Here is a 23,696-nt window from a genome sequence, read left to right on the forward strand (position 1 = left end):
TTGGTGCCTCTGTCCTATCCGTGCAGAGCGGGGAGTGCCCTTGAAATTCAGATAGTGGCACTAGTCAAACCCACTATCTGGATCACACTTTGGATAAAGTTAGGACAGTGATTTTTCTTTCTGAACTTGATCAGATCGTTACCTATGTAATGGTCTGAACATCTTAATAGCAGGGGTGCCTCACATTTGACAGGCATTATCACATAACAGTTCTTGCCATATCATTCAATGCTCCAGACATCTGCTGACACTTATAAATGGAGAAGATCAGGGACTATCAGGGACTATCTGTGAAATGTGGGCAACCGGGTGAGTCTGTAGCTCAGTTGCAGTGCTGTGCCCAGTTTGACCTCCAAGATGACTCTTCTGCTTCCTGGATCAGCTGGAGATACCATAGAGGTAGGAAAGGTGCTCACAGCCCTTACTAAAGTGACACCTAGTGGCTGGATTTAGAGCCTTAATACAAGGTTCTGGAAGGGGGGGTGGGTGCATGAATCCTGTCCTCTCATTAAGGGTGACACCTGGTGGCTGGATTTAGAGCCTCCGATACAAGGTTCTGAAAGGGGTGGGGTGGGTGCATGAATCCTGTCCTCTCATTAAGGGTGACACCTGGTGGATGGATTTAGAGCCTCTGATACAAGGTTCTGGAAGGGTGGGGGGTGGGTGCATGAATCCTGTCCTCTCATTAAGGGTGACACCTGGTGGCTGGATTTAGAGCCTCCGATACAAGGTTCTGGAAGGGGGTGGGTGGGTGCATGAATCATATCCTCTCATTAAGAGTGACACCTGGTGGCTGGATTTAGAGCCTCCGATACAAGGTTCTGAAAGGGGTGGGGTGGGTGCATGAATCCTGTCCTCTCATTAAGGGTGACACCTGGTGGCTGGATTTAGAGCCTCTGATACAAGGTTCTGGAAGGGGGATGGGTGGGTGCATGAATCTTGTCCTCTCATTAAGGGTGACACCTGGTGGCTGGATTTAGAGCCTCTGATACAAGGTTCTGGAAGGGTGGGGGGTGGGTGCATGAATCCTGTCCTCTCATTAAGGGTGACACCTGGTGGCTGGATTTAGAGCCTCCGATACAAGGTTCTGGAAGGGGGTGGGTGGGTGCATGAATCATATCCTCTCATTAAGAGTGACACCTGGTGGCTGGATTTAGAGCCTCCGATACAAGGTTCTGAAAGGGGTGGGGTGGGTGCATGAACCCTGTCCTCTCATTAAGGGTGACACCTGGTGACTGGATTTAGAGCCTCCGATACAAGGTTCTGAAAGGGGTGGGGTGGGTGCATGAATCCTGTCCTCTCATTAAGGGTGACACCTGGTGGCTGGATTTAGATCCTCTGATACAATGTTCTGGAAAAGGGATGGGTGGGTGCATGAATCTTGTCCTCTCATTAAGGGTGACACCTGGTGGCTGGATTTAGAGCCTCTGATACAAGGTTCTGGAAGGGGGGGGTGGGTGCATGAATCCTGTCCTCTCATTAAGGGTGACACCTGGTGGCTGGATTTAGAGCCTCCGATACAAGGTTCTGAAAGGGGTGGGGTGGGTGCATGAACCCTGTCCTCTCATTAAGGGTGACACCTGGTGGCTGGATTTAGAGCCTCGGATACAAGGTTCTGGAAGGGGTGGGGTGGGTGCATGAACCCTGTCCTCTCATTAAGGGTGACACCTGGTGGCTGGATTTAGAGCCTCGGATACAAGGTTCTGGAAGGGGTGGGGTGGGTGCATGAATCCTGTCCTCTCATTAAGGGTGACACCTGGTGGCTGGATTTAGAGCCTCCGATACAAGGTTCTGAAAGGGGTGGGGTGGGTGCATGAACCCTGTCCTCTCATTAAGGGTGACACCTGGTGGCTGGATTTAGAGCCTCTGATATAAGGTTCTGGAAGGGGGGTGGGTGGTTGCATGAATCATGTCCTCTCATTAAGAGTGACACCTGGTAGCTGGATTTAGAGCCTCCGATACAAGGTTCTGGAAGGGGTGGGGTGGGTGCATGAACCCTGTCCTCTCATTAAGGGTGACACCTGGTGGCTGGATTTAGAGCCTCTGATACAAGGCTCCATGGTGCGACCGCACCTGGAGTATTGTGTTCAGTACTGGTCTCCGTATCTCAAAAAAGATATAGTAGAATCGGAAAAGGTACAGCGAAGGGCGACGAAAATGATAGTGGGGATGGGACGACTTTCCTATGAAGAGAGGCTGAGAAGGCTAGGGCTTTTCAGCTTGGAGAAGAGACGGCTGAGGGGAGATATGATAGAAGTGTATAAAATAATGAGTGGAATGGATCGGGTGGATGTGAAGCGACTGTTCACGCTATCCAAAAATACTAGGACTAGAGGGCATGAGTTGAAGCTACAGTGTGGTAAATTTAAAACGAATCGGAGAAAATTTTTCTTCACCCAACGTGTAATTAGACTCTGGAATTCGTTGCCGGAGAACGTGGTACGGGCGGTTAGCTTGACGGAGTTTAAAAAGGGGTTAGATAGATTCCTAAAGGACAAGTCCATAGACCGCTATTAAATGGACTTGGAAAAATTCCGCATTTTTAGGTATAACTTGTCTGGAATGTTTTTACGTTTGGGGAGCGTGCCAGGTGCCCTTGACCTGGATTGGCCACTGTCGGTGACAGGATGCTGGGCTAGATGGACCTTTGGTCTTTCCCAGTATGGCACTACTTATGTACTTATGTACTTATGGGGGTGGGTGCATGAATCCTGTCCTCTCATTAAAGGTGACACCTGGTGGCTGGATTTAGAGCCTCTGATATAAGGTTCTGGAAGGGGGGTGGGTGGGTGCATGAATCATGTCCTCTCATTAAGGGTGACACCTGGTGGCTGGATTTAGAGCCTCCGATACAAGGTTCTGAAAGGGGTGGGGTGGGTGCATGAACCCTGTCCTCTCATTAAGGGTGACACCTGGTGGCTGGATTTAGAGCCTCTGATATAAGGTTCTGGAAGGGGGGTGGGTGGGTGCATGAATCATGTCCTCTCATTAAGGGTGACACCTAGTGGCTGGATTTAGAGCCTCCGATACAAGCAAGGTTCCAGAAGGGGGCCAGGTGCATGGCTCCTGGCTCCTGCCTCAGAAGCACATGCTGCAATGAACAGACTAGACAATGTGGGAGGGAAACAGGAGAATAATGCCCAGCTGGTTGCAGAAAATGCTCATAATGTCAGCAGCCCAGTACTGGTTCTGATTGGCTTGGAAGGAGAAGGAAAAAACTACCAGGCCCCTCCTTCTCCCCCCCAAAGCTATGAAAAGTGCCTGGATCAGGGATAGAAACACAGAGCTGTTAGTTGCATATCTAATTTGTCATGATTTTGGAACTTCTGATTATTATCTTTCACATTACTCAGTGACACCCTACAAATCATGTCCGGACTGGCTGTACAATCTTTCATTATTAGCCCTAAACCAATTCTATACACAGGTTAACAAGCAGAGCCCAGGAGAAACACGCCCGATGCAGCATCTGCTGAATTTGGGAGCCTGGGCAGCCTGTGTGGATTTAAGAGTTCCGAAGGGGCAGAATAACGGCATTTGTCATACACCACTGTTAATCTTCATCTCTCTGCCTTGTGACGATACTGAGAGATCTGACACTGAACAGAAAAAGCAGCAGAGCAGAGGGTGGATGTGGTGGGGCGTGCACAGGCTTTCATTATATCAATTATGATTAATACAATATTCAAGCAAATCATTTATGGAGAGACTCTAATGTAGTTGATGTAATGCTTTTATTTCTAGTCTATAACAGATTTTTGGGATACAATGAATGCCAATGGGTTCCTTAAACACAACAACCTTTCCTACCAGCAGCTCTGTCTCTCTTTCTGGATCCCACAGGTGCCCCACTGCCTCCAAGGGATCAGGTGTGTTGCAGGTACTGGTGAGGCACAGCTGTGAGCTGGGGGGGTGGGGGGGTGGTAATACAACTGGGGCCCAATATCAGGGTAAGAGGGAGGTGAGGGTAGGATGTGTGATAGTATTTCGACAGAATGAGTTTGGAGTTAAGGGGGTGCTGGTTAGGATTCCAGGGACGGGGAAGAGACGATATGTGTTTTTTCTTACTTTGATTACATGATTAATAAATTAGATTAGGTGATGCCCTGGGGCTTTAGATATTGTCCTGCATAGGACGTTCATAAAGACGCTGAGCAGCCAAGAGGTGGCTTCAGGGTGATGGACTAGTTAAGTGATTGACAACTGAAGGTGACGGTAAATGGAATTCACTCTGAACAGTGTCTGTGCCACGAAATGATGTACAATAAAAAATAAAAGCACGGCCAGGCCTTCGGGATTGAGAGAATAAAAAATAAAAGCACAGCCAGGCCTTCGGGATTGAGACAAAGAGGAGTCCTTTTATTCTGAGAAAGACCTGACACGGGACGTGTTTCGCTGCCTCAGGGGTCGAAAGTAGTAATGTTCAGAAAATGCAAAATAGAGAAAGCAATTCCCTAGCGGCAAAGGAGATGTAAACGCTGTAATCCACACTTTGTGAAAAAAACGCTGTCGGTTAGAAAAAAAAAAAACACCCAAAAAAAAATGGCGTTTCTTCAGGAAGTGTGGATTCCATAGGGAATTGTTTTCTCTATTTTGCATTTTCTGAACATTACTACTTTCGACCCCTGAGGCAGACGCTATTGCGCCGAAACACAGCCCGTGTCTGGTCTTTCTCAGAATAAAAGGACTCCCCTTGTCTCAATCCTGAAGGCCTGGCTGTGCTTTTATTTTTTACTGTCTGTATTTGTGCACTGGTTCACCCTCTATTTTGTTACCTTGTGCCACAGGCAAACCTTCGTTCTTGTGCTTTTCCCCCTCCCCTCCAGGTTCATGCCAGTGTAGCTCTGGCATACACAATGATACTTTCGGAGGTGAAGTTCAGTGTAGAGAATAAACAAATTCTAGTCACTTCAGTAACAGCAACACAAATTCTTCACTATCAGACAATTTGGAGATAACACAAAACTTAACAAAAAAAATGCATTTGAACCCTATATAGCAAACGAGCCATACTAAAACAGTCTTAATCCCATGACTCAAACCCCCAAATCCTCTTATACCAGACCCTAGAATACTACAACACTTCCTACAGGCCAGATAGCTAAATACCCTTACACTAACTGTACATTTAGTTAAACACCTCAGTTAAAGCACAGAACTCACTAAACAGAGACACCAACTGGCTCCAGATTGTCACAGCAGATTGAACCAGCCCTGGTTTTACCCCATGATGGTTCTCATTCCCTAATCTTTCCTTGGGGGTCCAGCAAATCAGGCTTCCAGGATGTCCACAATGCATATGCATGAGAGAAATTTGCATGCAACGGGGGCAGTGCATATAAATCTTGATGGTACTGAAATACAGACACATTGTTTTTGGACTACAGATTGTATCAGTGCAAGTGAAGCAATGACCAAGCAATGAGGCAGCCAACTTGTCTCAGGGAAGGGGATTAGTGGCAAAGTTGACCTTTGCTCCATAGTTGTTTTCCTTGAATGAGTGCTTTTCAACCCACATGAAAAGTTATAAGCTGGTGGAGGAAGTCTTTCAAAGGTGAACCATGATATGATCATTCATACGACGTCTCTCATTTTTACATATCTGACATTTCGCAAAAAAGGTCAGGGTAGACACATCGATCTTCCCTCCATTCAGAAGACTAATCCCTCAACAAAATAAAGAAATCATCAGTGCCCTACACCACTTTTACCATGAAGACACTTTATGAGAAGAATGCTTTGAGAAGGTTCACAAATGAAATCCAATTTGGTTTTGGTGCTGCAGTTCCCTCTAAGTCTTTGTTATACTGATGTGGTGTCTAAGTCTGAAAAATTCTCAGTTGTACTAAAGGATTCTGCAAAAGGGATAAAATTTCACAGGTCAGAGCCCGATGTTCCTTGAAATCTTATTGTTGCATGAAGGTAAAGTGTTGTGACCTGAAGAAGATCTGACTGTTTTTTGAGGCTCAATACGTCTACAAAATAGGAAGATCTATAAAAAACATGAACCAAAGCGGGACTCAGTTGCTTTCGGACTTTTGGTGGTTGGCATTACTGTACGTACACGTGAGTGACAAATGTTCATACCTGGGTCCATGTAGAACTGATCTCCAGGATTCCCACGCTTGGGTTCATCAAGAAAAAAGCTGAGGACTTGCTCATTCTGAGAAACAAATGAGAGAAGAATTTCTATTAAAGTGCTAGCCTGCTATATTTAGAAAACATACCACGACGCATTTGAAATTCAACTCCAACCCTCATTAACAACCTTATTTCTACAGGCTCTACTGCCTAGTTACCCCACAAAGAGCAAATCAAACTAATCAACTCAAGTAGAACCTGACTAATCTGCCAAGCAGAAGGGTCATCTACAAGGTGAGTGAAGAGAAACTCTGGGTCTGGTTGCAGATAGAGGCAGCTGCAGAGAATTCAATAATCAGATACTGAATACGAAGCATCCAGAGTCCACCTCTGTCAACAATGAATTTGTTCAAATGTTATCTCTAACCCACACAAATGCTCAAAATCATTAAATATAGGACACCTCCTTAGCGAATTCACTAAAAAAAAAAAATAGACATAGACAAACTACAAAGCACCCCCCCCTCCAAACCTTCCAATGACTCTGATAAAGATTGATACCTCCTAGTATCATCCATCATCCTTTCCTTAATGTTTTTAGTCTCATGCATGAATCCAATGGTCTCTAATGTTTCTCAAACTTCACACTAACACTATCTGCTTTTGTCTTACCTAGAATGTAAACCGCACTGAACCCTGAAAAGGGGGTATCAGCGGTATACAAGAATTGACCTGAATGTGAATTTGGATATGGGTTACATTCCCTGTTTTGTTTCTTTTTAAAATAAAGATTATATACCAGGCTACATCCAATGTTTGATAAAGATTCACTTATTGGGCTACACCCCCTGCTCGTTACAGAGTCATACACCAGACTACATTCCCTGCCTGATAAAGTTTCAGAAACTGGGCTAAAGAGGGAAGGGCAGCCTAATGGCCAGTGCAGCGGGCTTTGAGCCTGGCAAACTGGGTTCAATTCCCACTGGAGCTCCTTGTGACCCTGGGCAAGTCACTTAACCCTCCATTGCCCCAGGTACAAAAAACTTAGATTGTGAGCTCTCTAGGGACAGAGAAAGTACCTGCATTTAATGTGTACAGCGCTGCCCTCTAGGGACAGAGAAAGTACCTGCATATAATGTGTACAGCGCTGCCCTCTAGGGACAGAGAAAGTACCTGCATATAATGTGTACAGCGCTGCCCTCTAGGGACAGAGAAAGTACCTGCATATAATGTATACAGCGCTGCTTACGTCTAGTAGCTCTATAGAAATGATTAGTAGAAGCAGTAAGAAGATAAAATTTGATTTCCCAGGTTACATCCCCTGTTTCATAGAGATTAATTCTCCAGACTATATATCTGGGGTAACATAATTATAAATGATCTGGAAACCAGAAGGACAAGTGAAGTGATTAAGTTTGCAGATGACAAAAAACTATTCAAAGTTGTTAAAACACATGCGGACTGTGAAAATTTGCAGGAAGACCTTAGGAAACTGGAAGACTGGGCATCCAAATGGCAGATGAAATTTAATATTGACAAATGTAAAGTGATGCACGTCGAGAAGAGTAATCCAAATCATAGGTTCCAATTTTCCCGTTAACTCATGGCCATTAATGTGTGAGTACTTTTCTAGGCAGTAAGGGGCACACGTGCTAATCCTGCCATAATTGGTTAGTGTGTTTCAACGTAGCTGCGCAGAACACATTCACTATTTGCTCCGAGACTCACCCCCAGCACTAAAGAATAAATTCTATTTTTTAGCACATGTGAAGCGCGTGTCAAGCCCTAAGCTCAGCAGTAATGTTTTTTTACCCTGCGTTGAGCAGGTGCTACTGTTTAGCAGGCTTAGTAAAAGGGCCACCAAGATTGGAAATTTCCAGATGTTTGGGTCAATGTTGTCTGTACTGGATTTAAACGTTGAGTGGAAAGAGGTTCATGGATGAACGACTATGACTGAGGATCCACCCTGAGCCTCCCTGTTCATCCTTTGCAGGATATGCAGCTTTCTTGGCATCTAGTTGATTTGAACTTTTTATAATTCATCTACTGTTTTACCCATATTAAAATATATTGTGAGAACACTAGACAGCAGGCTGTAATAGGAATATTAGATAACAGACTTTAAATCAGTGCCACACTGTTGGATTTGTATTGTGAGAGATTTTAATATTTATACTGATTTATATTCAACAGATTTTCACCACACTGCTGTGTAGAGCTAATAATATAAGTTGAATATGAATGATTTGTCTAACCAAGGGCATATTTCATTATAATTGCTCATAGACTGCTTTAAAACAATGCGGTTCTCGAACACTTGGCATCTTCACTTATATTTTTAGATGTGGTGATTTGTTCGGTGAACTGGTTCTGTAACATCCTTTCCAGCAGGCTTGAAAGTTCAGTTCTACTTGGCTTCTACTCTGTTCTCTCAATGGTTCCTGTTTCATCTCATGCTTACGTCGAAGAAGGTGCAGGAGTTTAAAATTTTTCACTAACCTTGGGATACCACAAAGAGTTGAAGAGATTCCTCTGAGCTCACGTTTGGCAAAGGTGTCCAGACCTGACCCATACACAGGCCCAGGGAATATGTATAATCAGTTCTTGGGTTCAGTTCTTTAGAGAATTAAAGAGTGGAGGAGTGGCCTAGTGGTTAGGGTGGTGGACTTTGGTCCTGGGGAACTGAGCAACTGAGTTCGATTCCCACTTCAGGCAAAGGCAGCTCCTTGTGACTCTGGGCAAGTCACTTAACCCTCCATTGCCCCATGTAAGCCGCATTGAGCCTGCCATGAGTGGGAAAGCACGGGGTACAAATGTAACAAAAATAAAATAGATACTATTGGAGATTCTACATGGAATGTTGCTACTATTGGAGATTCTACATGGAATGTTGCTATTCCACTAGCAACATTCCATGTAGAAGCCTGCGCGGCCACATTGGTGATCTGCAAGGGCCGACTTCTACATGGAATGTTGCTAGTGGAATAGCAACATTCCATGTAGAGTCTCAAATAGTAGCAACAGTGGAGGAGTGGCCTAGTGGTTAGGGTGGTGGACTTTGGTCCTGAGGAACTGAGTTGGATTCCCACTTCAGGCACAGGCAGCTCCTTGTGACTCTGGGCAAGTCACTTAACCCTCCATTGCCCCATGTAAGCCGCATTGAGCCTGCCATGAGTGGGAAAGCGCAGGGTACAAATGTAACAAAAATAAAATAGATACTATTGGAGATTCTACATGGAATGTTGCTACTATTGGAGATTCTACATGGAATGTTGCTATTCCACTAGCAACATTCCATGTAGAAGCCTGCGCGGCCACATTGGTGATCTGCAAGGGCCGACTTCTACATGGAATGTTGCTAGTGGAATAGCAACATTCCATGTAGAGTCTCAAATAGTAGCAACAGTGGAGGAGTGGCCTAGTGGTTAGGGTGGTGGACTTTGGTCCTGAGGAACTGAGTTGGATTCCCACTTCAGGCACAGGCAGCTCCTTGTGACTCTGGGCAAGTCACTTAACCCTCCATTGCCCCATGTAAGCCGCATTGAGCCTGCCATGAGTGGGAAAGCGCGGGGTACAAATGTAACAAAAAAAAAAAACCCATCACACACCAAGCAGCAAAGTCTAGAGAAAGGCACTTCACAGAAGTTTGCAGCTAAAGCAGGGTTTCTCAATCCAGTCCTTGGGATACACCTAGCCAGTCAGGTCTTCAGGATACCCACAGTAAATATTCAGGAGATAAATTTGCATACAAAAGACATAGGGCATGGAAGTATTTTTCATTGATATTCATTGTGGGGATCCTGAAAACCTGACTGGCCTGAGAACCCCTGATCTAAGGTGAACATCAATTGTGTTTTTGGAATTTTTCATAAGACATCACCATAGAAAGCTGAGTTGTTAGCACTGTGAAATTTGCTACGTTCATCCTAGTGAAACTGGAAGCAGGATAAAAGAAGAGAACACTGTAACACTGGCTATAATTACTGACAGAAAGCAACCATTAGCCCTTTTCTACGCTAGGAAGCAAGAGGCAGCCTTTCTTTACATTTTCTGCATAATATTTATCCTACTGGGAGTAGAGCAGATGTACGGTAACTGGAAAGAAAGCGAAACAAGAAAGACCATTAACAATATGATTTTACAGATCATCACAGAAACATGCACCACAAATTAGTGACCCTCTGGGATTAAGACCAGCCACCGCAGAGACCTTACATTCAGCAGTGGATTATTCTAATATTTAGCTGGAATTCTTTTAATCTTTAAAGCCGGCATATCAAGGAAAGGTACTGGAACATGATTCACGGTCAGATGCATGATATGTGTGAACACAGCTCGACTTTTATTGATACAGGATCATGTTCAAAATAAATTACATTCCAGATTGTCCATGTGACTTTGGATCTGCAGTAGGCATCCTCCTCACTTTCTAATCTTAGAGATCTGCCCTCCTTATTTCAGAGACAGTTTGAAACCCTTCTAAAAGGAGGGGTTTGGGGAAACCGAGGAATTATTCTCTGGCTAAAGTAAACTGTTCGGGATGAGAAAGTGAGGTGCTGTCACAGACATGGTCTGCTCTGCAGCAGCAGTGTAACGTGGAGGGGAATAATCGAACGGCGCTGGCGAAATAGATCGCCGGCGATCTATTTTGGCAGTGGCGCAACAGCTGGCCGGAATTGTATTATCAAAAAGATGGCCGGCCATCTTTTTTTTTCGATAATACGGTTTAGACCGGCCAAATGCCTTGGATGTCGCTGGGTTGGAGATGGCCGGTTTTGTTTTTCAGCGATAATGGAAAAAAAATGTTGGCCATCTCCAACCCGGCGACATCCAAGGCATTTGGTAATGGGAGGAGCCAGCATTTGTAGTACACTTACGTGCCAGGACACCAACTGGGCACCCTAGGGGTCATTGTGGTGGACTTCAGAAACAGCTCCCACATGCATAGCTCCCTTACTGTGGGTGCTGAGCCCCCCCCCAAACCCCCTACCCACAAATGTGCATCCACTAAAAGTGCTCCAGGGACCTGCACACACTCAGGCCTCTAGGACTTGATGCTGCTGTATAACCTTGGCACAGCAGTTGACACCTGAAGACTAATGTCTTTGAAAAAGTGCTTTATTTGAATAAGCACGTTTACTCACAGTTAACTGCAGATCAGAGGTTGTGCCCCACTGGCAAAGAGTCTCCCTGATACTGAGATTAGCAGTAGGTCCGAGCTGGCAGAATGCTGTACAATGCCCTCTTTCAGCAACATTCAAGGTAAGAACGTTTTCTAACGTGGGTAACACATGAAAGGGATCTAAAACTGGCTTACAAAAATGGCCACTACCTCATGGACTACCGGAAACAAAACAGGGCACACTCTGACCCAGTTAGCAGGGGGGAAAAGCACCATGGAAGTAGAGCCCAGTCCCCTACACCCACCACAATGCATTGCTGATGTGACTCTGCAGGGCACCTAACAGAAAAGGTGTCACACTCACCCGAGAGCCACATCGCAACCACGGAAAGGCTGTCAGACGATACAACACATTCTGCTGTAATGGAGGTGGGTACGGGATTTGAGGCTGGCACAAAAGGTTTTTATTTTAACTTTTGTAGTATGGGAGGGGGTTGGTGACCACTGGGGGAGTAAGGGGAGGTCATCCCCCATTCCGTCTGGTGGTCATCTGGTCAGTTGGGGCACCTTTTTGAGACTTAGTCGTGAAAATAAAAGGACCAAGTAAACCCGGCCAAATACCGCTTAACGCCGCTTTTTTTTCCATTATCGCCTAAAGCCGGCCATCTGGTAGCTACGCCCATGCCCCGCCTTCGCTTCGCCGGCGACACGCCCCCTTTAACTTTCACCGGCGAGGCGACGGGAAAGCGGCGATGCTGTTAAAAAGCCAGCTTTCGATTATACGCTTTTAGCCGCTTTTGCAAAATCTCCGGCGATCTCCCGATTTGTGTTGGAAGATCGCCGGCGAAAAGTTTCGATTATAAGCTGGATAGTAAAATAGTGAATGTTGGCAGATGAAGACCTGTAGGGTTCATCCAGTCTACCCAACAAGGTGGCAGGGAGAGACAGAGATTAATGAAGAAGTGGAACCTGTGCAATTTTGGGGTCACAGACCGTAGACGTCTGCCCGGCCCTTGTCCTACTTTTCAACTACTGGAATTCCATGACTATTTTTGTCTTCACAACCTGTCGTGGGAGGGCATCCCAGGCGTCCAGCACTCTTTCCATGAAAAAGTATTTCCTGACATTGCTCCTCCCAACCTCCAACCTCGATTCCTGATGACCGCTAGTTCTACTGCTTCCCCCTCTCTGAAAAGTAACAGTCTGCAAATTGATATATTAATGAAGGATTTAGGGTAAAGGTGACAGCAAAGGGCGGAACATGCTAATTGTTCACTATAAGAAAAGAATAATTATTATCATTTGTACATTTAAGATGATAATACCTGCTAACGTTGTTGGATAAGAGAATGTGTAGTGAAGTTCACACATTATACAGAGGTGACAGAAATATGTTAGGATGCCAATGCAAACCCCTCACCACAACTAAACAAGGATGGGATTTTCAGGACCTCAGAACTTCTGGCAGGTTAAGGAGAAGATTCTGAATAGTATCTCTCCTCTCAGTCAACAGACCAAGAAACAGACAGAGGATTTCCTCCACAGGAAGAAACCTGAACTGCAAACCTTGGCTACAATCAGAAGGAGTTGTAGACCTTCTAAATAAGAAGACCAGCCCACCCACAGGAAGAGGGGGGTCCCAGTGGGAGACTACTTAAAGGAGCATAAGAAAGGCTATGGGGCCTGGTGGAAATTGGAGGTAGAAAACCCCAGCCAGCCAGCCAAGGCTTTGTGGTCCAGCAGCAGAAAGCCCCAAGTAGCAGAAGTAAGGCCACTTGTGGCCCTGGGAAGCACCAGGAAGCAGACAGCCCCAGGCAGCTCAGGACCCACAGACTAAAGGAGGCAGAGCTCTGAGAAGCCTTAGCTCAAGATCCAAGGGTGGTGCAGCAGAGACTTAACAGAACAGACACCAGCAGCCCCTCTCAAGATCCTGAGCAGCCTCAGATTGGTTAAAGGTACTGTGCAAGAAAGAGTACATGATTGACTAGTTAATTCGAGGAGTAGAAGGTATACCGTTTAAGAGATGTTTAGTATTCTGGTTACTGAATGTTTTCCATGAAGTTAATACTTTATTCAAATGAGAGTATCTTTGAGCAGTAAACAGCCTTGTTCATAGTGATATTTTTGGAATTTTCCTGGGAGGATGGCAGGGAAATCTCACCCACTAACACATTTCTTCCCTAGGTGGAGGCATCGGGGCGCCAAGTGTTCAAGGGACTGACGGAGCCTACCTGAGGGGAACTCCTGTCAGGTTGGCCTCACATCCTTGTGAGCATCCCTGGGTCTATTACATGTTTTTTATTTGACTGAATGGTCAGTACTATAATATTACTTTCTTCGGGATAGGCTTACCTTGAGATAGGGTTCACTATGGCCAATAGACAAAAAAAATATTGTTCTCCTTGCTGAACTATTTGGCAGCGGAAGGGGAGTTGGTTTCTCTTATATGTTGAGGATGGTACTAGGGACCAAGATTCCTGAGCTTTGTTTCTGTCATTCAGGTCACTCGTGTTTGTTGAGTTGCCTGGAAATTCTACCTTTAGATCCTCTATTGGGATAATAATATGAATGTCCTTTCTTGGTAGCTAAGGTTGGTCTACCTCTATGCTAACAACTTAAGCGGCTGCCATTAAACAATTGTTTTTGATATATACTATAGTTTTTACAAGAGGTAGTGGAAGGGCCAGATTTGGTTTACTCTTGCACTAAGGGGGTCTTTTACTGAGCCACGGTATCGTTTTTAGCTCGTGGTAGAAACCAGCTGGGCGTAAATGCTGAGACACTCATAAGACTATAATAGGCATTTCAGTTTTTACCACCAGCTGATTTCTACTGCAAGCTACAAACGGTAGCTAATGTAGTTGCTTCAAAACGTATGGCTCATATTTTGAACAAGAAAATGAGATATGCCTAGAAGAATTTGCATGTTGGATTGAAAACGTTTTGGAAGGCTAAGGTGGGTACTGCGGCGGAAGATGATACTGATTGAAACTAATTCTTGGTGGCATCTGTTAGGATGTCACCATCAGCTAATTTAACTCAATATTTTTTAGCTCATCGTGTATTTTGGAATCCCTGTGTACTGGCGGTCAAAAATCAAACAGAATGTTAGGAATTATTTGTTACATTTGTACCCCACATTTTCCCACCTATTTGCAGGCTCAATGTGGCTTACATAGTACCGTCAAGGCATTCACAAAGTCGGTTGAGAACAAATACAAGGTTGTATAGTGATCGAATGAGGTAGTTGTGAAGGGTCAGGAGGAATGGAGATTGTATGTTGTCCAGCATGATCACTGGTCATGCTGTGTTGCTGGATGAAGGGGTTAGGAAAGGAAGATAATAACAGAGAATATCATAATGAGTCTGGGGTGACCACACCTGGAGTATAGTCTGCAATTCTGGTTGTTGCATCTAAAAAAAAAGTTGTAACTGAACTATTAAACGTTCAGAGACCAAAACGATAACAGGTCTCTGATGAGGAAAGGGGTGATATGATAGAGGTCTATAAATCACGATTACAGTGGCATGGGTAAATGCGAATTGATGTTTGCTCTTATGTAAAATACAAACTCTAGCGGGCATTGCATGAAGTTACTAAGTATCAAATTTTAAATCAAATCAGAGGACTCATTCAACACACACACAAGGAAAACTCTGGAACGAGGGGGCATATGATGAAGTTAAGAGGGGATAGGCTTAGGAGTAATCTAAGGAAGTACTATTTCACAGAAAGGGTGGTGGAAGCGTGGAATGGCCTCCTGGTGGAGGTTGTGGAGTCGAGGACTGTGTGAGAATTTAAGAAAGTGTGGGATAAGCACGTGGGATCGCTTAGGAAAAGGAAGAGTTAGGAGGTTACAGAGGATGGGCAGAATGGATGGGTCATATGGCCTTTATCTACCGCCGTGTTTCTATGTTTCTATTTAAGGTACAGGATTCATTGCTGGATAATGTGGTAAAATAAATTAGCATAGGTGGGCCTAAAAAAAAAGACAAATTCCTGGAGGAAAAGTTCAAATTCCTGGAGGAAAAGTTCAAATTCTTGGAGGAAAAGTTCATACAGCGTAATTAAGGTAGACCTGGGGGTAAGTAGCATGGAATATAATCTGCTTATTGGGTTTCTGTCAGGTACTTATGACCTGTTGGAAACACAGCAGCAGGCTGCATATCTTTTTGTGTCCAGGATAAATATTTCTGATTGGACAGTGTGACTGGATCACATGGAAGGTACGAGGAGCTTTCTCTTTCATGTTATTTGATGTGGGCCTGCCGCTTATTCGATGTATTAATCAAAGTTGCTCCAGTGGTGCAGTTTTGCTGCAGACCCACTGAAATAATCAGTTACAGAGTATTTTGCCCGATTAGTGGAAAGTACCACAGTGCTGGCAGTTTCACTACAGTCGTGCAAGAGGAAGTCTGGCTCTGAGTCCTAGGCCTGGCCTAGCAGACTCTGTCATTGGGACCTTAACTTCTGGGTCCATAACATTAGGGAGCTTGGAAGAGGACACATGAGGACACCATTCATTGAGTCCACCTTTCAGCTGCTGTAACAACCAATGAGATTTCAGGCTCTGCTCCAGCCAGTGCTGACTGAATGCGATTTGGGTTTCAGGGAGCAGAACCATTAATCTGACCAGTCACAGCGTCAAGTCAAATGTATTATCTTTATCATATCTCACTTGTCATGAATGTAACACCGTTCTCTTCCATCGTATTTGAAAGTGCTGGGATGAACACTCTCGGCTCTTTCTTTCCTTTTCCTCTATGCAGCCATGAGTCACAATTACTTTGGCTACTTGTAAAAGACAACAATAACACACTCAACTCCTCCAAATGACAAACCTCGGGCAATGGCGCATGACATGAATGAAACCTTCTATCACCTTCCAGGTTGGACTGCTGTTTTATCCTCATGCTTCATTACAGATACAATGTTACACAGGGGTTCCAAGGGAACGGTGGACTTTTATCATTACTCTGCTTGCTGTTTGTTCCTGGGAGCTGAAGTGAAACTGGTATTTGTTTAGGTGCAATTTCATATGTATTATTTATTTTATTTGTTACATTTATACCCCACATTTTCCCAGCTATTTGCAGGCTCAATGTGGTTTACAAAGTATCGTAAAGGAGTTTGCCATTACGGTTGATAACAAATACAAGATTCTGTTGTATATTAGGCAAAGCAGTCATGGGAGGGAACTTTTGTAGCAGGGTCCGATCTGCCGAATACCTTTGGCTGAAAACTCGTTCCCATGCTGACTTCATACATTTCAAATTCTTGCTGACCTCCTTCCAGTCTGCTCTTTCACTTGCCAAACTACATCCACTTGACAAACTCTCTTGGCTCAAACCTCCGACGTCTCTTTGCCACACTGAACTCTCTCCTCAAAGTACCTTCAACTCCAACCCCACCCCCTCTCCTTTCACTTTCTCTCCAGACTATGGCTGAGTATTGTCATGACAAAGTTCATAAGATTAACCTTGAATTCTCAACCAAGTCAGAAATGAAATTACTGCAAGAACCAGGTGGTAGCTGGGCAGGAACTCCATTTTGGCGCAAATAGAGCCTTACGCGGTTTAGTAAAAGGGCCCCTGAATGTTAAACAATTAACAGCACTAATTGGCATTAATTACTATTTACACGCACAACTTGCCAAGTATATTCTGTACTATAGTGTGCGTAAATTCCAAGTTGCATAGTTGAAAAGGAAGCATGATTATGGGTATGGAATGGGCATTTCAAAAATCTTTGTGCGTTAATATAGAATACACCCGCTTTGCACCTATTTTATGCATTGGGATTTACGCCAAGTAAAACATGGCCTAAATGGATGTGACCAAATTTGGTTGCACCAAGAGGCACTCGGCATATTCTATATACTGCATGGAAGTTTAAGCCTAGTCTATAAAATTTAGGCATCGTTTAAAGAATACGCCTGGGTGTACTTTTTTTATTGCGCAGATTTTTCATGTATCATATATAGAATGTAGCCCTTAGACCCTAGTTTTTCAGTCCCCATTTTTGAGCGTCCTTTGTGCACTACTGCGAGAAAAACGTCCATTCACTTTGAATGGACTGTGTCGGCATTGCCACGTTGGCTTAGTAAACGGGGGGGGGGGGGGGGGGGTTAGTGAGAGTTAACGTAAAAAGTCTGCTTTTCATGCGTTTTCAGCTGTTATTCAGACAGTGCTGCTCTGAAAATATGTCCAACCACTCCACCACTATCAATATACTGGAGAGGTGGAGGGAGGGTGGATCAAGGGTAGCAATTTTCAACAGCTAATCCAGTTCAGATATATCTTGAAGAGCAGGCGTGGAGTAGTTGGATAGCAGTGGCAGTTTGTATATTCATTACATTTTTTTACATTATAGGGGGAAAGAGAATGGGACTTGATCTATATTCAAAGCAGTTTACATAGTATATACAGGTACTTATTTGTACCCTGGGGAATGGAGGGTTAAGTGACTTGCCCAGAGTCACAAGGAGCTGAAGTGGGAATTGAACCCAGTTCCCCAGGATCAAAGTCCACTGCACTAACTGCTAGGCTACTCCTCCACTCCTTACTCTTCCTGAATCTTGCTATTCTTTGGGGTTCTGCATGGAATGTTGCTACTCTTTGAGATTCTGCATGGAATCTTGTCACTCTTAGGATTCCAGAATCTTGCTATTCTTTGGGGTTCTACATGGAATGTTGCTACTCTTTGAGATTCTGCATGGAATCATGTTAAAGGGACTTGATACACTGCCTTTCTGTGGTTTTTACAACTACATTCAAAGTGGTTTGCATAGTATATACAGGTACTTATTTGTACCTGGGACAATGGAGGGTTAAGTGACTTGCCCAGAGTCACAAAGGAGCTGCAGTTGCCCAGAATCAAAGTCCACTGTACTAACCACTAGGCTACTCCTCCATTTACATCCTGCTGATACCATGAATAGTTCAAAGCGGGTTACATATTAAACAAGAGTGAACCACACGTTCAGATATTACCTATCATTCAGATAATAAGTACAGTAAAGATGAGAAAACTTCAACTAAAGGCCAGTTTCTATACATTGAAATACTTCTGAAATTAAAAAAAAAAGCCTTAAGTAGCTTCCTAAAATATAGATAATTTTCCTATCAACCTAAGTTCTAATGGTAGGGAGTTCCAAAATGATACTGCCTTATAAGAAATAGAAGTAGACAATAGTCCGTTAAATCTAACATTACGTACCGGCGGGAAATATAGCAGACTTTGTCCTCTTAAATGATCACAATTAAAACCAGTTGAAATATCAACCAATTTTACAAGATAATAAGGGGCCTCACCATGCCATATTCTAAAAACAATAATCCCAGGTTTAAACTGCACCCTCAGCTCCACTGGCAGCCAGAGCACATCAAACAAATACGGTGTTACTGAATCAAATCGATTCAGAGAATAAAATCAGCCTGGCTGCTGAATTCTGTATTATCTGCAAACTATGCAATGAAAGCTTTGGTGCAAACTGAGAAAAACACTGTTACAGTAATAGAACCTAGAATGGATTAAAGATTAAATCACTAAGCTAAAGATAGAGGTTTTTTTAATATACCACAATTTTTTCAACAAGAAAAATAGACTTCTTAACAACTAAGTTAATATGAGATTGAACATTAAGCAGGACTGCAGATGATATATATAAACTAACGCAGGCGTCAAACTTTGCCTACGTGAGCACACAGTTATGGAATGCATTGCCGCACAACTTAAAAACGATTTATGAATTAATGCACTTCCGCAAACTACTGAAGACCCATCTCTTTAACAAGGCATACCACAAAGATCAATCAATGTGATTATACACAACTCCTCCACATATATTCAGAGCTGTCCTACAATATCTGCTCGTTATACCATTATCATGTCTTATCACTATCATTTTACCCAAGATCCTTCTGTAACACTGTCTATTTTCTAATGTATTTCCACTATTCATGATTATTGTAAGCCACATTGAGCCTGCAAAGAGGTGGGAAAATGTGGGTTACAAATGCAATAAATATATGATATGGCAGTGCTGAATACAGGGATTAATTTACACAATGGCATTTATATTATAATTCACACTGTTGCTGAACCACTGACAATTTCCTGTCAACATGTTTTAAATATTGAAAATAAAATATAAATAGATGTTATCACATACATGGGCTAATTCAGAGGATCCATTAAATATCTTCTCCAGATATAAATTCAGGTCTTGCATTCTTCTGTGATCCCAGTGAATGTGAGAGAAATGGTCGTGACTGGAAAAGATAAAGCAGAGAAAATACGTCTTCCTGATGAATTACCTCGGTATTTCCCCGTGGCTTCGAAGTGATATTTGCATTGTGCACCTTTAGAGCGAGATTCTCACACTAATCCAGACTTGGGGAGAAGGGCGGTGATTTGCTTTGCTAATGCCACTTGCTAATCAGCAAAGATGTGTGTGAGAACAGAAGGAACAGCTAAACGTGTGAATGAATTGGTTAATTTGTTCCTACATTAATGTCACAGTCTCAAATTTTTGACACCATGATCCAAACTGTGAAATTAGCACTATGATTCCCATTTAGAATATAAAAGTTGTGCTATTGGGGAGGGGGGGGGGGGGGGGGGGGGATAATGAGCAATGAGAAACCTGCAGCTCCAGCAAACGAGAAGATAAACGTTTCATGTGTGTGAAATAATTACACATAATGGTCTGAGGCTTGTTATTCCACTTAGGAATGTAAGTGAAAATAATTCTTCCTTTCAGCTCTATGAGCTCCACGAATACCACCCAAGTCCATGCCATCTGGACAGACTCATCCATTCCTAGTTTTATATTACTGTATCAATGAAGACATTACATTTAATGTCTCCAATCGAGTGACTAATTAATTATCTCTGAAAACATCTATAGCTCAAGATTCAATACCCAATGATGTTTTTTTCTCAATTGAAAACTTCACCTCAGATCTCAGCGGTGCAGCTCGGCAATATCTCAAAGCTTCTCCACTGCTGAGTCTTTTGCTCCCACCTTGTCATCGGTCATTCAGGTGCAAAAAGCTTTTTCATTTTTTCTATATCAATAACATGCTTATTCTTCAACTTTATAAATCTAAATCTTATAATTTTGCTATATCATAGAGTAGAGAGGTGTGGTAGCCGTGTTAGTCCACTTTTAAAGGTAATCAATAGAAATAAAACAAAATAAAACACCCTATTAGAATGTCACTGAAATGCTTTGACGTTTCACTTATATATACTGTCATATACCACATTTGCTAATTTCCGATCTGAGGAAGAAGGGCAACCTTCGAAAGCTAATCAAGAAATGTATTAAGTTATGTCCAATAAAAAAGGTATCATCTTATTTTCTTTTCCATGTTTTATTTTGTTTTATTTCTATTGATTAGCTATATCATAGCAAATTAGAAAAATGTCTCTGAGGGACTCCATATAACAGTGGAGAAGGTGAAGATGTAAATGAACCCAACATGGCTTACGGTATATGGTCCTCGATAAACATGGAATCAGGCAAGAGTAGAGGCTGCCCAAAGGACAAATCCAATGGTGGAGATAGTGCTAAACAGTTGTTTTATTTGTTGATTGGAAAAAAGGACCCAACATGGTCCATGTTTCAGCGCCACAAAATGTCTGCTTCAGGGGTCACAGCAATAATTGAAGAAGTATTCTGAACAAACAAAATTGCCCAAAGGCACCCACTCCAAAGAAAATACTGGATAACTCCTTTGATGAACGCTGGTTGTCCAGTATTTTCTGTTGAGCAGATACCTTTGGGCAATTTTGTTTGTTCAGAATACTTCGTCGATCAATCAACAAATAAAACATCTGTTTAGCACTATCTCCAGCATTGGATTTGTCCTTCGGTCAGCCTCTACTCTTGCCTGATTGGCCGATTTGACATAGAGGTTTTTCCTGTTGGCTGTTCCTGACCCTCGATAAACGTGTGCCATTTTATCTCTTGGATATCCAGAAAACCAGACCTTTCTGGGGGGCTTGCTCAATGAGAACCAAGTAAAATAATTTAGAACTTGATCTTACTGTGGCAGGGGTGGGACATGAAGCTGCTTTTGGAGTTGGCTGTGGAGTTTTAAGAACTGGCTGTATGTCTTTTCAGTCAGGATGACCGTCCTATCACTCTTCACCACCTCGATCAGATACACCTGAAGCCAAAAAGAATATGAGAAGACCTTGAAGTAAGTTTTTCTAAGAATATAGAACGTCCGGCAAAAACGTTTCAGCTTATATTGTGAGCTCTGAAGTTAATTGCAAAAATCCTCATGAAAACAGAAGTACAGTGGGCTCCATATTCAGGCTGCGGTGGGCAGCACGTTTACTGTCCGTTGCAGGCGTTAAACCTGGAGATTAATTTCCTGGCCATTTCTGGTGACCAGCATTGAATATTCGGTTTCATTCTTGACTGGTTAAGCACTAACCAGTTAACGTTTTAGTGGTCAAAGATTGGCTATGTTGAGTGGTCAAAATAGGCTGATTAAATAGCACCCTGTTTGGTGCAGAATATCCTCTCCTAACTGCCTAGTCGCTAACTGGGATATTCAGCAGGAGATAACGGGTCATCTCTCACTGAATAGCCATGGTTAGGTGCTTAAACGCTATTTATGGTTAAATATCTTTATTGTCGTTATCTATCAAAAGAGGCAAAAAGTAAGCGGAAATGTAAACAGCAAGAATCCATGCACAATAAACAATAATGAACAAGATTTTGTATGAAAACCACTACCCCAACTCCCTTAACTAATTCTCCATCCCTCCCTGTAAGCCCACAACCCCACTCTTAAGCCAAGAGCCATTCAAATAGTTTTGAATATCGGGAGGATTGTCTACAAACAGCTGCAGTCAGACTTCTAAAGGCAGGATACTGTGGGTCTCTTGGATTTCCAGCTGGGATGGGAGATGCTAATTTGAGCCTGGAACATATTTCTTCAAACATCAATCCGTCATATGAAAAAAAAAACAAAGCTTAGAGTAGAAGACAGGCTGGAAGAAAAGCAGAAAAGCATTTAACAATTCAAATTAAGATGGGAGGTCCAGCACTTACACTTTCCTGCTTCCTGCTGAATCCAAGGACAGTCGCTCTTATAATTGACCTGTCAGTAATGGGAGTCACATCTCGGGATTCAGGTTTGGACGCAAACTTGGTTGAGCTTGAGGTTATCATTTGCGCTAGGATATGGATCATGTTATTTAGTTTGACAGGAACACATTCCAAACTTTCCTTTATTTTCCTGGTGAGAAACAAACCACAGTCTAAGTGAGGTGGACAAGCTTGGTTAGTCAACAGAATTTCTGAAGAAGGCACCATACGTGCTCTGAAATGTCATGATAGTTAAAGTAAAATGGCCATTTTTTGCTGTATTATGAAATATGCACATGAATCTTCTGAAGTCATGTAGACCATGTCCAATGAAGGGATCCATGTGGTCTTGATACTCATGCACGATATCATGGGATGGATTCACTTATGGATGTATATTTCCAAAGTATGCTCATACATATATTTATTTTTATTTATTTATTTATTTATTGCATTTGTACCCCACATTTTCCCACCTATTTGCAGGCTCAATGTGGCTTACAGAGTGTTGTAATGACAAAGTAATGACAGGATATTGGAGACTATCAAAAGTATATATATAATGCTTCTCCTGCGTTTGTCCATCCTTCTTTGCAGTTCACATATCATTTGAAACATGCATTATAAATCTGAATATTTATGTTTATTAAAAACATTTATTAAAAATATTTATGAATATTTATGTTTATTAAAAACTTCTTATACTGCTAAATACCAACAAAGAGGAGTTAAGTGGTTTACAATAAAACAAAATAAATAGTATGATATTATCTTAAAAGGAACGTGCTATGTAGATAGGACAGAAGAAAAACACACGTTCAAGATCAATCATAATAACAGTAACCAAACAAGCAAAGCAAACCCAAAAGCTATGAGGAGTCAAGGCATCAACCAAAGAGGGGGAGACTATCAATCAAAGACCTGTTGGAAATAAGAGGCCTTCAAAAGTGCTTCAAACCTTTGGAAAGATAGCTCAGAACATAATGGCCCAGGTATAGTATTCCAGAGAGAGGGTGCCAAACAGGAGAAAGCAGAATGCCGAGTGACGTCTTAATTAGTGTATTGAGGATTGGGTATAACCAGTCTATTGGAATCAAGAGATCTAACCTTGTGAACAGGTGTATATGGAATAACAAGATTTGAAAGAGAGGGTGCCAAACAGGAGAAAGCAGAATGCCGAGTGACGTCTTAATTAGTGTATTGAGGATTGGGTATAACTAGTCTATTGGAATCAAGAGATCTAACCTTGTGAACAGGTGTATATGGAATAACAAGATTTGAAAGAGAGGGTGCCAAACAGGAGAAAGCAGAATGCCGAGTGACGTCTTAATTAGTGTATTGAGGATTGGGTATAACTAGTCTATTGGAATCAAGAGATCTAA

General features: G+C 42.8%; 1 protein-coding gene across 1 annotated transcript in view; it reads right to left on the bottom strand.

Moving 5' to 3' along the window:
* PIK3C2G (phosphatidylinositol-4-phosphate 3-kinase catalytic subunit type 2 gamma) overlaps positions 1-23,696 on the bottom strand; it is a 170,973-nt gene that overhangs the window by 24,911 nt on the left and 122,366 nt on the right. The window contains exons 27-30 of the mRNA XM_030215213.1: positions 22,279-22,465; positions 21,261-21,382; positions 19,378-19,477; positions 6,088-6,163 (exon numbers count right to left, since the gene is read on the bottom strand). Of these exons, the coding sequence (XP_030071073.1) occupies positions 6,088-6,163; positions 19,378-19,477; positions 21,261-21,382; positions 22,279-22,465 (485 nt within the window). The remainder of the gene's footprint in view (positions 1-6,087; positions 6,164-19,377; positions 19,478-21,260; positions 21,383-22,278; positions 22,466-23,696) is intronic.

The sequence above is a fragment of the Microcaecilia unicolor genome, chromosome 9, assembly GCF_901765095.1.
Source record: "Microcaecilia unicolor chromosome 9, aMicUni1.1, whole genome shotgun sequence".
Taxonomy (NCBI): Eukaryota; Metazoa; Chordata; class Amphibia; order Gymnophiona; family Siphonopidae; genus Microcaecilia; species Microcaecilia unicolor.